General features: G+C 31.3%; 1 protein-coding gene across 2 annotated transcripts in view; it reads left to right on the top strand.

Annotated features, from left to right (window-relative positions):
* LOC140040352 (uncharacterized) overlaps nt 1-17939 on the top strand; it is a 37127-nt gene extending 19188 nt beyond the window's left edge. For both annotated transcript variants that reach the window (XM_072086219.1, XM_072086220.1), the window contains 2 exons: nt 9081-9800; nt 15977-17939. In XM_072086219.1, coding sequence (XP_071942320.1) covers nt 9081-9800; nt 15977-16713 — 1457 coding nt within the window. In that variant the 3' untranslated portion in view covers nt 16714-17939. The remainder of the gene's footprint in view (nt 1-9080; nt 9801-15976) is intronic.
* The last annotated feature ends 263 nt before the right edge of the window (nt 17940-18202 follow it).

Below are 18202 nucleotides of genomic sequence, written 5' to 3'. Positions count from 1 at the left end.
TAGTAATGTCTTAAAGGTTACAAATAAACCTACTTACACTTAATAATATTTATTATTCACTTCTCATGGAAATTTATTTTTATAGGCGGCTTTCTTTTGAAGTTTGAAAATTGATTTTGAGCAGTTTTTAAATGTCATCAACTAAATTTGATTCTATTAATTGTAATTTGAATGTATACATTTATATAATTATTTCATTTCCAAAAACATTGTTTGCCATTCAAATTCTTTTTTCATCATTTTCAGAAAAATAATGTTTGAATGATTTCTTTTTTGAGACTTCATGAATGCAAAAATGAACTTTTACATATATGACCTTTCTACTTTACACCTGCTGTCTTCAGCGAATAACAATATTTTATACATTAAGATTTATCAATTTGTGTTGATGGATTATGAGATTTGGTTTTGAAGATGTGACACATTTCATTTTCTTGTAAGGGTATTTTTCTATAAAAAAAAAAATAAAAGAAGAAAACTGGATTGTGTAGGCTAGTAGACAGGATTTTAACATTTTGTTTAGTAGTTTGTTCACTATTTATGATCTAAAAAACATATATATCTATGTTTATGTAAAAGAATTTAAATAAAAATTATTTTATTATTATTTATTTATATAAATATTAATTTTTTGTGATACATTTACCCATTTAAAAAAGTCATTTTTGTGAATTGAAAATTAATATTGAAAAGTCCATAGAAAATGTTATTGCCAAAAACAACATTAAAAGACTCCAGACCACCAAGAAGTAGGCCTAAGTGCAAATCCGTACTGCATACTTACAAATTTATTGTATGACAAATTGGTGTAATGCAAACTCATATGTACATAGTCAGAACTTTAACTTTGAAAAATAATTCAAATTGCTGTAATTTCTAAAGTAATGATGCTCATTAAGTTGTTGTTTGATTTTTACCGGCATGCCAAAGATATAGTTGAGAGGTAATTGTTTTGGCAGTTTATATATGTGGTATTTAACAACTTACACTTACAGTACACTTACATGTCAAAGAACTATTAATGTATTTTTGATCAATTATATGTTTTAGTAATTAAACAGATTCCAATACTAATTCACTATTAAAAAACAACAATAATATTTATGGAAACATATGTGTTTAATTAGATAGTAAAGATGTATAAGTACAATTGGTATAAAGATGTATAAGTACAATTGGTATAAAGATGTATAAGTACAATTGGTATAAAGATGTATAAGTACAATTGGTATAAAGATGTATAAGTACAATTGGTATAAAGATAAATTAAATACTTGTCTACATTATCTAGAGATTGCAGAAAATAAAAGTGACTATATAGCAGAACCCCTTTATTTTGGACACACCTTATTGAGGGGACACAAAAAATGATCAAGGAGAAATATGAGTTTTAACACCATGGCCCACCCCTATCCAGGGGACACTTCCTTGGGCCCTTAATATTGTTATAATGTACAGTGTTTGGATTTAAATAGAAATGTTCACTATATACTTCATCAACTTATCAACTGGGCCTGACATCAGTTTTATGTATCACATTTTCTGAAGGTTACTAAAGTTTGTACCCCCTCTTTGGATACGCCATAGCGCATATCATAACCAATTTTTATTTGAACCTTGTTGCACTATAAACACACAGTATAAAGCACCATTTTACCCAGTCTGCGATAAGTTGGTGGAGGTAGTTCTATAAATTCAAGGTGACATTATAAAGTTTAAGTAATTTCCTTGAAAGAATTGTACCATATAATTACATTTTTCAAGTTCACCTTTTGCAACATCTGGTAAAAAGATTTATGTATGCCAATAATTAGCAATTCTATTATTAATAATTCTTAGAAAATAGGTGTAAATTATGTTTACCTACAGTGTCATATACAATTAATTATATATAGGTTCCCAGTGAATGTTCAATTGTATAATTAAAAACAACTCCATTTGTAATGTATGTTTCATCCAAGGTTATACATTTATAAATTAGAAATTTGACAGATTTTACTTGATTTATTAGAACTTCATTTGTGATCACTGTCAATTAACACAGCAAAGTGACCAGATGCCGTTTCTTCGAATGATTTATTCTTAATCTTAAAGCTCTGTCTACACTAAAACTAGTTTGACCAAAAAAGTGTGATGTACCCAAATATGATAGTGATATTCCCAAATTTGGTAGTGATATGACATCATCATATATACAGGCACATCACTTTTTTGTTCACATAAAGTTGATAGTGTAGACAGGGCTTGACATAAAGTCATTACATTTACATTATTTAACATTTGTTATTAAATAGAAATAATTTGTAAAACAATTCCAAATGGAATACTGTCATATGCCAATGCTATGGTACTAGTTATCAATGTTTTAATACCTATACAGTACTGTACATGATTTTACTTAATCAGGATCCAGCCTAGTTTTAGCTTTATACCTGGGTTCCCAAAAGACACAAGATGATGTTTTGGTAAATTGATAATGCATGTATTAGTGCTACATATTTCTGAATTACATACACTAGATTCCAAACATATCACAAAGTAGTATGTTTCTTTATTCCTTTCAATCTCTTTAAGATTGTTATCAACAAGTTTTTTTTTATTGATTCTTGGCCTTTTCTTTGTAGGTTCCATAAAAGGAGATATGAAATTGAAAGGTTAAAGTTTAGTCTGTTGGAGACGAAAATGGATTGTGCCTTAAAGGAATTTTGTTTTTGATATAAAACATTGATACACCATATTTGATTTTTTTATATTAATACAAAAACAAGGTATTTTAAAAACAAGGATTTAAATGTATTTTATATAATAATAAAGCAAAGTTTTATATTGTACATCATAAACTCAACCAATAAAATTTGATTTGATAATAATATCCAGTAGTTCTACATTATCGACATTTTACCAAGGTGAGCAGTTTGAGAAAATGACATACCGGTACTCTATTCTACAATGCCTATGGCTTGAAATAGTCTAATAATCTATCAACATTGTGTCATGTTGTCTTGGTTACAATACAGCCTTTTGTAATGTATGAACCCAGTCCTATTTTTAACCATACAGTAATCTCTATCTTTTAATATATTCTAATTAGAAATTGAAAACAATTTTGAAGTGTTCTATTTAAAAAAAGATTTATAATGCTTTTATAATCCTTTGTGTAAAAAACATTTATAATATAGATATTATTCAATCATAGTACTGTATGTTATAATGTAACATGGATTATTTCTCCATAGTTATTGCTAATATCAGTTTGATAGTAAATAAACTAACAGAATAGTTTGATGGTGATTAATTTGTTTTTATATTTCTAGTATTTGTTCTTTATTATGTATTTAATAGAATTTAATAAAGTAGTACTTCTATGGTGGTCGTCTTAACATTCCTTTTCTTAGCATGTAGTATTTGATGTGCCTAATTGCATTTTTAATATCTTATGAGTAATGCAATAAAAATCTTCGTTCCTTGTCCTGATTTAAGTAGTTACTTGTCTTGAAACTAATTACAAGTTGCTATTGATTGAAATAAAGTATCAAATATCAGATTCGATATGATTTATTTGATGAATGAGGGTAGCATTCTGTCAGTGTGTGGTAATCAGCAAGTTCAAATAGGAGCTAATGATTGACTAATGCATTTCAATTTTATTATGCAGGAATATTGAAATATGCTGGAAAATGTCCTAATAAAACAGCGTTCATAAATATCACACTCGCTTGTTTTAATACTCTACGCTTTATTTGAAATATTACTATCTTTATGTATAACTGTATGCAATATTTGAAAATGACATTCATTATTTTAAGAAAATGTATCAGCTGCCGTGGATAACTGTTAAGTTTTTGGTGCTTTTGAACCCAAAATCTTTACTTTCCCTTTTGGTATTGTTTCAATTTTTGTATTAAAAACTTATTTATTCTTAAAATAAACAGGCCTTTCTAAAAATAATATTTTGATGTGCCATTTTTTTTAGCAAAATTTAACTTACCCAGAGATACTTCTTCCTTATGTACTAATTGTAGATCTATTAGTGCTTGTCACCTTTTCATCCCTCACCGCATTTTTGCTAAATGATGTATTTTATTGTTATTTTCTTATGCCAGTAATGCAAAACAAAGAGAATATCAAACTGAATAAATTTGATGACTTATCTTCCAAATCAAAGGTACAGTAGTATTAAAATCAAATTAAAATTCCCTGGATGAATTAGAATACCCAACATGAGAATTTGTGATTTGAAATTTAAGTCTGATTTAATTTTCAGGATTCAATGTTAAATTTATTAAAATTAACACACAATTGCTTTTCTATAATTTATAGCATTTGTAATAAGACCCTTAACCCCAATAGTATTTAAAACAAAAGGTCATAAATATATATTTCTCAGGTGTTCTGCAAGACTTTTATTGCTTTTTTAGATATTAAATTGCATAAAGACTTTGACCCTTGAGTTTTGAACATTGTGGCGCTTTTTACAGCTTTTTCCTACTGACAAACCAGCTTAACTACTTCAATTCAAACTTTATGTCAGACAAATTCGGTTGTCTGACGTGTCTTGATCAATAACCACTATCCAATTATACTGTGTATGTACTGAACTGAACTTTGTTATAGGCCTACCGTATCTCTTTTATATCAGAGCCACAGTCTCAATGAGATGTGCGACAAGTAAAGTAAATTTAAAAAAATAGACAGAAAAACAAAACAAAAGTATAATAATATTGTATTTTTTTATTTTGTTAAAAGAATTTGTTGAATTTAAAGAATTAAACTATAAGAAAATAAAATATTGATAAAACAAACAAAAAATCCTGCAGTAGAAAAAGGCAGTTTTATCCTGCAGTAGAAAAAGGCAGTTTTATCTTTGTTGTTGTTCCAATTTTTAGCGCCATTCCAACGATCATTGCTTGTGGCGCTTATTAACTTATCAATAGAATCATTCTTGGTTCATCAATCCATCAATCATGCTTCTTGAAAGATGAGCAGCACGTTGTTGTTTTTTCTTAAGCTCTGTCTACACTATCAAACTTTATTTGACAAAAAAATGTGATGTGCCCATATATAGACATCATGATGTCATTATCATCATCATATTTGGGCATATCACTACCGTATTTTGGTACATCACACTTTTTTTGTCAAAACTTTTTGACACTGTAGACCGAGCTTTAGAAGATGACATTAAAATGGAAAAAAGAAAATACATTTTAAAATTAAGGGTATTTTAAACAAACACATTGTATTGTTGCTTGTCTGTATTATCTCATAATTGCTGGGAAAGAAAGTTAGACACTATCCCACATAACAAGTGCTGAGTGTTAATAATTTATCAATACAAACAAATTATAGTCTAAAGAGAATTGTGGTAATAATATTGGCTTAAGGGTATTGTTTATTGTTTTCATTGTTAATTTTGCTGTTTTAATCAAAACTGTCTCGACCGTAAATATAAAAGATACTTATGTACCGTTGATTGATTTCAAAAGATAGAATCATAAAAGACGCCAGTCAGTTTGAGCTGCTTTTCCTTGACATTGATTGAATTACATTCTTAATGATATTGATTAGGAAACATTAATGTAATAAATGTTAAGATTTACGGACAGACTTCATACTGAATCATAAATTGTTAAATAATAACGTTACAAATAATATTCAATGTAATGACTGATGACTATTTCATTGTCTTGAAATGCTCTTAAAATATGACAATCTCATTAAATGTCATTTTTAATTTCATATCACCAATAAATACCTGATATAATTGTATTTACATAGCTGACAGGTGTACCTATAAGTGATTCATTAGGTTTATTGTTCCCTTTGGTTGAATAAACTGCTGAACATTAGTCCAAGTTTATATATACAATGACGTAGGTCTGATGATGTCATAAATTTAAGTTCAAATTGAGTGTATACTGTAAAAATGTATTCCTAGTTGAGTTTGTTCCTAAGAATGCAGGAGGTGCATGTTTCCTGGTGGTTTAATTGCTGTGGTATGCCTTTACTGTGGCTTACCTGGTGATTTATAAACATCACATACTAAGCTCCTAGATTAGTTACTACCATACACTCAACCAAATTGAGCACTTGTTGAAATTGCCCTTGATCTTCAAACTTTTGTAAAGCTGAGTCAATAGGGTTACAATACTTTGGAAATAGCAGTGTAGGCCTAGTTCATAAGTAGACTGCTTGGTAGATTGTTACTGAACTTGGATGAGCTGAGATAAGAAAATCATCATGCAGCTGATAATGAACACATTTACATAAGATCCACCTGTATACATAGTGATTTATTTGTTGACCAATCTAAACTGTGTATTGTAATTGCACTAATATATTGATTTCAAGATTACTAAAGGAATTTTCTACAGACTATTTTCTCTTTTTTTGGAACTTGGTCGCATGTTACATCATTTGTTTTTATTTTAAGTGATCTTTCTAACGATCTTGTCTACAGTTTCAACAAATTAGAAGAGATGGAGTTTACAGAAGAGTAGTTTAACGGAAGTCACTGCAGATGGTTTTCTTTTAACTTGAGGATTCTTTACATATCAGATAATACTATTTTTCATTTATAATTAATCACTTGTTACATACGTAATGATAAATGACCAGTTCAATATTGGTACTTTATTTGATTTTTTTCTCATCAATTAGTCTTTAACAAGGGCTCATAAATTGACCAATCATATGCTAGATTAGATAATCGTAGTCTGAGTGGATGTTGAAGCTATGGTAATTTTTACTTGCTTGATTAAACCTTCTCAATTAATGCACATGTTGGTTGCTCCAGTCATCAGATGATTGCCGAGTTACAAAGCTAGGACTTCAATTCATTCCCACGAGCTTGCCTACACGCACAGCATCTGTTCAGTTGAAAAGTTTATCACTACCAGAGATGCAATACCAACCCTTTACATTTGATGGATTACCTCGTTGAAATATGACTATTCAATTTTTTCTTCCTACTCCCCGATAAAAGGCAATCCAGACTACAGCTGAACTTTTGCTGAACGTTGTAGATGTTGGTGGTTTTACATTTGCGTGCTTTCCAGTTGCAATGTTTTGCTAAAGTTCAGAACTTAAATTTGATCTACTTTCATTTTAAGTAGGGGAAAATAAAGCAAGGATTTTTAAGCTTCCTTGGCATTCTCTATCAAGTTATTTGCTCTTTTGGTGAATTCAAGTTCATTGTTTTGTCAAATGCGTTTCATGAAATATTGTGTAAAATTTTACAAATCTTTCTTCATCGACTTTGAAGCAATTCTGACCGAATTATCAAAATTCCAGACAACAACAAACAGTGAAATTCTTCAACAAGTTTTGTCAGCCCAAAAAGGCTGTATGCCTTTGCGTTTGTGACTCAAAACTGTATCTTGTAACCATTATTTATGGGACACACAGGGATGAATTTTCATAATGGAACGAAGATTTACATGTTTTGAACTGTATCATAAGCTTCGTACATATGCATGTTCAAATCGAGAATTGTTTGAGTTACAAGCCATCATGTTAAAGTTTGTTGTTTACAAGGACAGAAATCACACTGATCTGAACAATAATGGAAATGCTCCTGTGGTAGAGAAAGATGGAATTTTAGTCGGCAATAGTGATTTAGTAGACTCAGGTTTGTTGTATATTTCAAACATTAGGCAGTTTTGTTCATTCTCTTTTCAATAGTAGATGCTGCATGTCATTGTCATGCAAAAATGAATATAATTTTTTTTATTTTATGATTTCACCACTTAAATACCAAATGTATATTTTGACATTCTAAAAAATACGGAACCTTCGCCAATGAGCTATGCTCGACGCGATTATGAGATCATGTTCCGAATATGAGCACTGTTTCTATAATTTACAGTATGATTTATTTGTAAAAATTAGGTGTCTTGCATAAATTTAATTGATATATGTAGAGTATACTGTATATATAATATATTAACTGAACCTTCAGCATAATAAATGTAAACTTCACAGAAATATATCTATAGAGAAATAGTAATAATTGGGTCAATAATTAGTGGGTGAGTGGCCGAGCGGTTAAGACAGTGGAACCGTAATCACGTAGCCATAACATCGGCAGGGGTTCGAGGCTCACTCACTCCATGGTTCTGGTGGTAGAACGAGTCTTCTCGGATAAGGACTATAAACCGTAGGTCCAGTGTACACAACTTGCTCGTGTGCACTTTAAAGAACCTAGTACATCTTTCGAGACGAGTAGGGGGTTACCCCGGTGTATTAGTACATCACAGCCACTGATCACCAACTGGGCCCTCTGGGAGACCAGTCTTTGACTGAAGAGGTTACCCAGTATAAATATATATTTCAATCAATCAATCTATTTCAATCAATTTCAATCAATCAATCAGTGCTGTATAATTTTGGTAGTTTTTTTTTTTAATCTGCATTTTTCTTGTATTTTTGTTACCTGAAGCCATCTCATTTTAACGCCCACTACTCCTCTTTAATTATGTTGTTATTGTAACACCTTAGATTGTAAGAGGTAGAATACATTTTAGTTTGGAGTAGTTACTGTAATATCCAATTCCATATGTGGGAGTATGCACGGTCATTGACCTATGAAAGCTGGAATATTCGTCCTCCTAAAAACTTTTCAATTTAGATGTTTTCAATACCATGATATGACTTAGTAGTGTTTGGTTCAAACCAAAATACCTCCTGTAACTATAAGTTTTGTTTTTATATGCTATATTATTTTATTCAAGTTTGCAAAGAATAAAGAACCTATTAATTATTATTATGGTCAAAAAATATTTCTACTACTATTTCATATGTTTAATAAAATTGAATTTTTGTGTTTTATAATAGTGATATTTTTTTGGTATACCAGTTGTACAGTTGTATATGACATGATAAATGACAGAGTGATCTGATCTGGCTTTTATGTCTGAAAGAAAAAGAATAATATAGCCCATTGATCTGTATTACCTTGCATTCATATTTCATTTTGCATGTCATGCCCCTGTTGAAAACTTGACATTCTGAAAATTTATGTAGATATACGAGTAGTAAATCTATTCTATCAGTAACTTATTTGAAATTATTTTTTTCAGAGTCGTTTCAAATGAACAAGTATAAAGATGGTCCTAAGAAGACTGTCAGAATTATGACCAATGGCTACATAACACCAACAGGTCGTCATCAAGGAGATTCAAGTTACGGCAGCGCATCTCCAACGTACAGCTCACCAGCGAGCAGTACGCAAAGAGTGTCTCCTACAATCGATCTTGATCCTGATAGAGGAACTCCAACCTCACAGACCAGTCAAAAGAGTTCCAAATCAGATTCACAAAGACCTCCTTCACGGTCTTCTGGTGAAGTTACTGTCCATAAGAGTGCCTTGAAAAAGAGAACCAAAAATCTGAAACCATTGTTTGATTTGCTTTCAGACGATTTAATAATCAAAATATTATCTTATTTATCGAGTAGACAGTTATGTAGAACTGCTGGAGTTTGTCGTAGATTTTATAAATTATCCTGGCAACCAGTTTTGTGGACGAACATTAGAATAACTGGTGAGAACACGGACGTTGACAGAGCAATGAAGGTTCTCACCAGACGGTTATGTCAGGAGACGCCGTATGTATGTCTTTCAGTACAAAAGCTTGTGTTAAGTGGATGTGAACTGTTAAGTGAAAAGGGACTTACTTTAATCGCTCAAAGATATCCAGAATTACAGCACTTAGAATTATCTGGCTGCATAAATTTAACAAATCAAGCTCTTTTTGAAATTGTCTCCAAGTGTATTCAATTGGATTATCTTGACATATCAGGTACGTATTTTTCTTTTTACTTTGTATTACAATACACAGAAAGTGTGTACTGTACTGTAAGAGATTTTGCTTCGTTTCTGTATCTAGAATCCAAAATTGTGATGAGAAATCAAACGTACAACTCAATTTCTCCGTATGCCCACAATAAATTAACATGACGGTACTAGTTCCTACAGTAGGTCGTCTCAAATCAAAACTTCCTATTGAACCATTTAACTATTGGAGAAGGTTACAATTTAAGAATTCATTGTAAATGTATTTTTAACTTTATTTATAATATGCCCGGGGGGTCACTCTTAAATATTTCCATACGGGGAGGTGCCGCATTTACGGGTATATTTTCGAGGGCCTGGTAGCACAAGTATGGGAAATTATGGAGAGTTGGTAGCACAAGTGTGGGAAATGACAGGGTGAAATTAGTAGTTTAAGTCCCTGGCCCGCTCACCCGTGTCAAAATGTCACGATTTATCGCCAAATTTTGCAGGTATTTTAGCATAATGGATGCTATAAGCCCGGCTATATAAGCCCATCGCTAAATACCTTTGAATAGGCCTAGAGTTTTCGCATCGGCAGAAAGAACACGAAACATAGCCTAGGACAAAATCATTCAACTGTGACCACTCTTGACTCTTGATGATATCGTCGTCATGTACCGCGCGGACGAGCGATAAACTTGTCAATTTGTCAAAACACGTTCGTGATTTTGCCATGAACGGTCTCTTTGGCCGGCCATGCGCAGATCATGCCGGGAACCAGTACAAATATTGCCCCCTCTCTGGCGTGGCCTTGTTTTTGCCGTCTTTTTAGAGAAAACTGGTTTTTTATTTGGTAAATGGTAGTTCAAGTCCGTAGTATTTTTCAGTAAAACCGGTAGCGCAAGTGCCTCATGTCTTGAAGTGGCTGCTGCACTCCCCGTTTGGTTTATATACAAGTGACCCCCCCCCCCCCTGGGATAATATGGTATCACAAAATGATAGAATATGGATGCATATTACTACTGTATCATATTTCTTGACATATTGCAAGCACTAATTAGTATTAGCATTACAGATATCCTGATTGTCTTATTTTTCATAGTAGTACAGTACTTTCATTTTCTTAAATTAAATGAAACATAATCAATATTGTATGCTGATAGAATACAATGTTTTAACGTTGATTTCAAGGTAAAACATGCTATGAACTCCATTTGCCAGACCAAATCGTTTGTATCAAAATGTCTGTATTAGTTACACTCACTCTCTTCTTGTGGAGTTAATGAATTCAATTCTGACAAGTTAAATCAATTAGCTCAATACTCCATGGACCTCCCAGCTACTCTGTAACAACATTGTCAGATGTGTTATTAAATATTCTATGCATAACAACAAACAAATCAACTTAGGAATGTGGTTTATTAACTTTTCTTGAGACGTTGCTGTCATGATTTTTTTTTTATAATATTTTAGGATCATTATTTAATAATTTAGATACATATTTGTTAGACTTTATTTTTATACTCGTTTTAAAACTTTTTATTAATTAATAATCCAAATTACCATATTGATCTATTCATTTTTTTTTTCTGAAAAGACATTTAGTTTATGTGAAAATCATTTTAATTAATGGAATTTAATTTTGTGTGTCTGGCCAAATTGGTAATTTTTCTTTCTCTGTGTTCCTCTGTTCTGTTGACCTCTCCCGCCATGGTCAAATTTTCTTTTTTATGGCAGAACCTAATAGATGTCCTTTAGCCCTAATTAGGAGCTATTGACCATTAAATGGCAATACCTCATCATAAACCTTTCCTCGACCTTATTGCTAGCGGTACCTTCATCACTGGCACCGCATGCACTACTTCTAAGCTGTTTTGCCGACTTGATGAAAGTTTTATTATAAAGTCCGATCTTGAGCTTGATTGTAGAACAATTTTGACCAAATGTTTGTTTAGGAGTGTCAACCAGGAAAGCATTTTTTGCAGATTCGTCACCAGTGGATGGTGATGATTGAGAACCCCTGACAAACATTTCTTAGTTTAGATCCTGATTAGTTGGAAAAAGTTATTGTTTGGTTTGATGGGGTTGTTGTGTGGTTGAAAGATGGCCTAATTATTTTTAATGTGGAAGATTAATTGAGGAAGTTTCTGTGGTGGTAGATTGGTACACAAGTTGTTGATGATTATAAGTTAATTATGTTTTTTTTTCAATCTGTTGTTGAGTTGCTTCGAAATACATAATGTATGACTCATCTTTTAGCCACTATATTATTGGAGGAAAACAGATCCATACAGCTATATTATTGTAAAAAACTTTTTTTTTAATCTAATTTGATCCAAGATTTTTAAAGAGTGTTGTGCTTGTTCCCCAGTTTCGTCTGAGCCATGCAACTTATCACACCATAGACTGATTCAATTTTGCAAATTGTATTCATGCAAAAAAGATGACACTAATTTCAGTTTGGCACCTAAAATTTGCCATTTTTAGGCCCTGAGCCCGAAATCCTGGATCTGCCACTGCACACTGTAGCGTGCTCCACTCTTTCTCCTGAACTTAGTTACTCTCTGAGCAGATACCCAGTTACACACATGAAGTATCTATTTTAAATGTTTCACACAATTATTTTCTTTATAAAAAAAAAATTTATAATAATATGTACAAAGTTATGCAAGCATGCGACACTATTGACATTTCTAGTTGAGTCGTGCTTTGACATGGGTAAGTTTGTATTCACAGTCTGTAAGAAATAGGTCAAATTCATGTATTCTGGCTATTTTGATTTCAAGCTGCAGGTAGAGAACTTAAAGTGGTTCCAAATTGAAAGAATTTCGGAAGTAAATTGGTTTTTTGCCCAGGGCTTGTTATTGATATGATGAACCTCAATTTAGCTGTATTTACAGTATTTTACAATGTTACAAAATACTTGTTGACACCCTATAATAGTTATAGCTAGGAATGGAACGTAGTATTATTACAGTAAGATTGAATTTGATGAATTTCTGTGTGGAAATTTACTACTTATATAGTACACAGGCAAGATTGAAAAAATCACTCATATTTATACTTTTAAATTAAGTAAATTTGTGTAATTAAATGAAATTTTCTTTTGTTTAAATATTTTTGTTTCTAATATGCCATAATTATTCACTTGACCAAAAATTGGACTGGCACAAAAATTGTAATAAGCAAAATATAGTCAAGTTGTATTCACCAAATTTCATTCTTCAAATGAATTAAGTGTGTGTTTCCAAGGCAGATTATGAAGATAAATATTAAACTACCAATAGGCCACATCTTATTCTTTACACTATATTTTATTTATAATTCAACAACATTAAATGTTTTAATTTAGTTTAGTATTAAATACATAATGCAAGATTTATCATTGCCATATTTATTTTTTTTCCAAACCTAGTTATAAATGAATTACAGCATTAAGCGTTCAAGACGAGACCCTTGAGGGGCTATTGTAACCAAAACTATGTAAGGTATGATCTCAAAGACCAATAGGGTGGAATAGACGGTTTTTAGCTGTGGTTACAAAGGGACAAAATGACCAACTAACAAAGAAACTTTGCATACGAGGAGGGTGAATGCCTTTAGTGATCGTTACCACCTGAAGTTTTTCTGCACGTTCAGTAAATATTCAATAATAATCCCAAATTAACTGAAGGCTGGAGTTCAGGATATTAATAACAATTAATTACGAAGCTATAAGAACAATAAAAATGCTATAAGTATTTGAAAATTAATTTGAATTTCTGTATAACATCCAAAACTTATCGTGAAAAAATTGATTTATTAATTATTGCATTGTTGGAATTCAATTTATTTTTTATTCATAAAAATAAAATTTTGATAAGAAAAAGAAACATTGTAAGTTAGATGAAAAGGACTATTAATAATTTTGTATGTACAGTATAATATCAAAATATTTAATTTTAAATGTTAGTATTCGATGTACAATCTAGGCCGATATGCTGTAGGTAGTTTGTCCAATTGGGTAATCATAGGCATGCTGCGTGTGTATGAATTGATAGTTGATTGAGTGCACCTGGGCCTAGCTAAAACCGAAAGTAACAATATTTGGACAGGTTTGTGAAATGAGGCTTAAATGGTGGCTTGATGGAAAAACAAGTTGCTGAACGAACTGTCAATTTATCAGTCAATCTTGTAGACAATTAAAAAATTACAGTACAGCAGTGAAAAATGATATCTAATTTTCTGACACGAAACAGAACAAATTACTGGTTTTAATAGCTTTAAGTATTAAACGTAATAATAATAGTATCCTGGATTTATATAGTGCCTAATGTTGTGAAACCTCTAAGCGCTGTACATAAAACTAATACGTTAAACGGGATTCCAACCATGCAAAAAAAAAACCAAACCGAAGTAAGGGGATACGCCTTCGTCGCCAACCAGGGATTGGTCTAATTGAACCCCGGTCAGTACCAGTTGTGTCTCGGCCATCCCAGACTCAGGCACCTCCTGCCCTACTTAAACTAGATCTAAAACAATCTAGGTGGCATGGTAGAGGAGAAAAAAGGAGAAAAAAGTCTGTCTTAAGAAGTACTGATTTAAATAGTCTTTTTGGGTGAACAAACTTTTTAAATTTATTTTAGGCAGGACCCAAAAGGATCTGTAGTATCATATTTGATAGCATCCTTAACGTCATGACATACAGTATGTACTGTACATTGAAAATACAGTGTCTGTCATCACACTGTAAAATATTGGCTGCTGTCCAGGATATGGGTGTGCTGTTACTTTTTGTTAATATCACAAAACAGAGGTCCCCCAACTTTTATAAATTTACAAATTCCAATGGGGTTTGCATACAAGCAAATATTCTAGTTTGATTGTTAGCAGGAACCTTCTTATGTCACTCAGTGAGACCCACTGTAACTGATATGCCCCAATTAGGCTCTGTAGTAATAGAATCGCCCTCAAGAAACAATGTAATTGTACAAAAGCCATTGTAGTGGTGACACAGTTTTGTTGTTGTCTGTATTGGTATAGATTAGATTTTTGACATCTAGCATAAAGGATATAGAAATATTGACATACTGTTGCTTTGGTATTGTTGGTACGATAACAAGACAGTTACAGAAAAGTGAATATCTGATGTCTAACATAGGCCTATATTTAATTTTTAGTTATGTGTGGATATTTTTTTTTATGAAAAAAATCGAACGTGTCTAAGTTAAAAGAATAAAGTTTGAAACTACCTAGTGTCAAATAGATTTAGTAGAGATTCATTTCATTTTCAAAGTTCTGTATAAAAATTATTATGTAAATAAGATCGCAAGAAAACTATACATTTAGTATGTAGGTCTAGGTTAATCTACAAAACTAGATTTTAAAAACGTTTATGATAACACAGTATATCATTATTACCCAATTCACTCGTGAATTTCTTTGGACAATACATTGCACATATTAAATGGTCCTCATTTACAATAATGTAAACTTTGAAATGGCGGTTAATTGCTCAAATCCCTTTATTAACAGACTTTACTCAGACTAATAAAGTTTCTAATATAAATCTTAGTCAGTACTACCATACAAAGCGCATCTTTCCAACAAAAGTTTAATAGCTATAAACAAATAAGTTCGCAATTATTTGATCTTTAAGTTCAAGTGTTTATATTTCACAAGGCAATGGTTTGTTAAAGTTTGTTCTGAAATGTCAGTAACCTGTACTTATATCTAGGTTGTTAATTCAACCTTATATAGATTGCCAAACAGTGTTTGTACTTTTTTAGGATCATCATCAATTGAGACGATTATTCAATCAATTCAATTCAATAATCAATTATTCTATTTCTTTTTAGTTTTGTATAATATGTACAGGTAATTGTTTTATCGCAAGATCAGACACTTTGTGACACCCTGGTTTAAATATTCAGGTATCCGTCCCTCTTTATAGTCAAATTAAGGGCTGAATTAAGTACTGTAATAATCAATTCATTGACATGTAAAATTTCTGTACTAAAAAAAGTGTATGCCAAATAAATACAGTACATGCAATATTGCAAAATATGCTATATTTAGCTGTTTTATGATGCCTTTTTGTTTTATTAAAATGTTCTCACGGAGTACAGTATCGAGGAATCAATGCTATCCTTGACATTTTAACTTCAATGTTATATTTCATAATGTTCTTTATATTAAACTTGACTTTTTTTTTGTTCATAGGCTGTCCATTGATCACATGTTTCAGTGTATCCGACGAGTCATCTGCGGAGTCATGTGAATTGCAAGGTCAAAGTTTACGATTACGCCATCTAGATATGTCAAATTGTGCCGCCCTCGATGACAAAGGATTACGAACAGTCGCTCTGAACTGTCCTGGTCTTCAGAACCTTTATATCAGACGATGCCAACGCATCACGGATGAGGGCTTCCGAGAAATAGCCAACAGTTGTTCCGTTTTAAAAGAGATCTCCGTAATAGAATGCCGTAGAATCACAGACTACGGCATGAGGTCGTTATCTAAGTTAGGTGCATCGCTTAAACATTTCAGCATCGCAAAATGTGACCGTATTACAGATTTAGGAATACATTCAATCGCAAAATACTGTAGTAAACTGCGTTACCTTAATGTGAGAGGTTGCGCACTTTTAACGGACAAAGCTATGGTTGATCTGGCACGTGGATGTGTACGATTACGATCACTTGATATCGGTAAATGCTCGCAAGTAACTGATCAAGGCGTGACTGCGTTGGCTATCGGGTGTATGTATCTACGCAAGTTGAGCATGAAAGGATGTGTGTTGGTGAAAGACGAGGGCATTAATATGATGGCCCAGTATTGTCAGGAACTGCAACAACTGAATATACAAGAATGTCAGGTGTCTGTCGAGGCTTATAAGGCATTCAAGAAAACCTGTCGCAAATGTATCATTGAACACACAAACCCAGCTTTTTACTAATCTTCTCCAGAAATGTGACTGTTTAAAATAAACTATAACTGACATAATATAGATATTTATTCTTCAATTATAAACATTAGGAGGTGTTCAGTATGGGTAATAATGGTCGATCATTATCACCTTCTTAGCAGTGTATTTTCCCCATGTGAATGTGTATCTATATTTATAGTTTTCAGCATCTCAATGCTTTTATAAAATTTGTATAACAGTAATATGTGGACATTCCGAAAAAATTTATATGAGAGAATAATTCTGTTGTGACAATTCAATGCAGATCAATTTTCCAGATTTCCAATTAAGATTTCACTATTTTTGTCCTCAAAAAATATTTTTAGTGTATTCATGGTATTATAAAGGTGTAACATTTTATTCCCAATAATATGGATATAAATATATGAATATACAATATGGATATAATAGATATGGATATAAAATATCCATATATGGAACAGAAAATAAAAAAAAGCAATTGTCTGTCTTAATTTGAAATGAAATATTGTAGAATAAATTTAAGTATTTAATTCAGGTTCAAGATATGTCAAATTTATAGGTTTTATAATTTTTGTTTTATATGTAGATGTGTTAACCACATACAGATCAATAATGTTGTTGTGTATAATAGAGTGCTTCCAATTATATATTATAAAGTATGTATAAAATTATACATATTATTATTTTCATTTATGTACAAATTTTAAAAAGGTGAAAATTGTATAGTGTACATAAGGAAATACGGTACTATTTTTCATGTTTATTGAATTTGAATGATGCAATTTGCATCTGTAGAGGGCAGTATACCATATTTTGAAATTATCAGAATTGAAAATAACAAATAGCAAAAAACACTGTCTTTAATTTGAGCATGAACTTCATTATTTTATAGTGAAAATACCTAGATATATTAAATATAGAAATTTATCAAACCATTAATTTTGCACACAAAAATACTGGTGAGCAGTGTACTAGTGTCATATTATATAATAATATTATTAATATGATACAGGCAGCTATTATATTACTGAATACCAGTATGATTACAATTCAGTAACTTAATTCAACGATTTTTTCATAATATTTAAAAGTAAACAAGACTGTAATCTGAAAGCAGATTAACTTTTAAGGCATATTACATTGTACAGGCGTTTAACATTGCTACAAATATTTAATAAATACAAAGCATGCCACATATAGCATTGTTTGTTTAATTTAATTTGGTCATACTTCAAATGGGACTTAATGTTTAATAAATAAGTTATGAATATTCCTGATTTCATGAGTTTATTATAATGTAAAAATATGCACTTGAGTATGAATGGAAAACTTTTTTGCAAAAATTGTTTTTATCTTTATACCACAAGTAAAATGAATACATCATTTACTTGTATTAAACAAATCAACACATGACACCGAATCAATCATGACACCAAGTACCATTTTTTCATTCATTGCTTTAAATTACATTTTTTTTAGTTAAATACATTTTTTCGAT

Source organism: Antedon mediterranea, chromosome 2 (assembly GCF_964355755.1).
Source record: "Antedon mediterranea chromosome 2, ecAntMedi1.1, whole genome shotgun sequence".
NCBI lineage: Eukaryota > Metazoa > Echinodermata > Crinoidea > Comatulida > Antedonidae > Antedon > Antedon mediterranea.
Note: the sequence above shows the minus strand (reverse complement) of the source record. Positions and strands in the feature narration are given on the sequence as shown.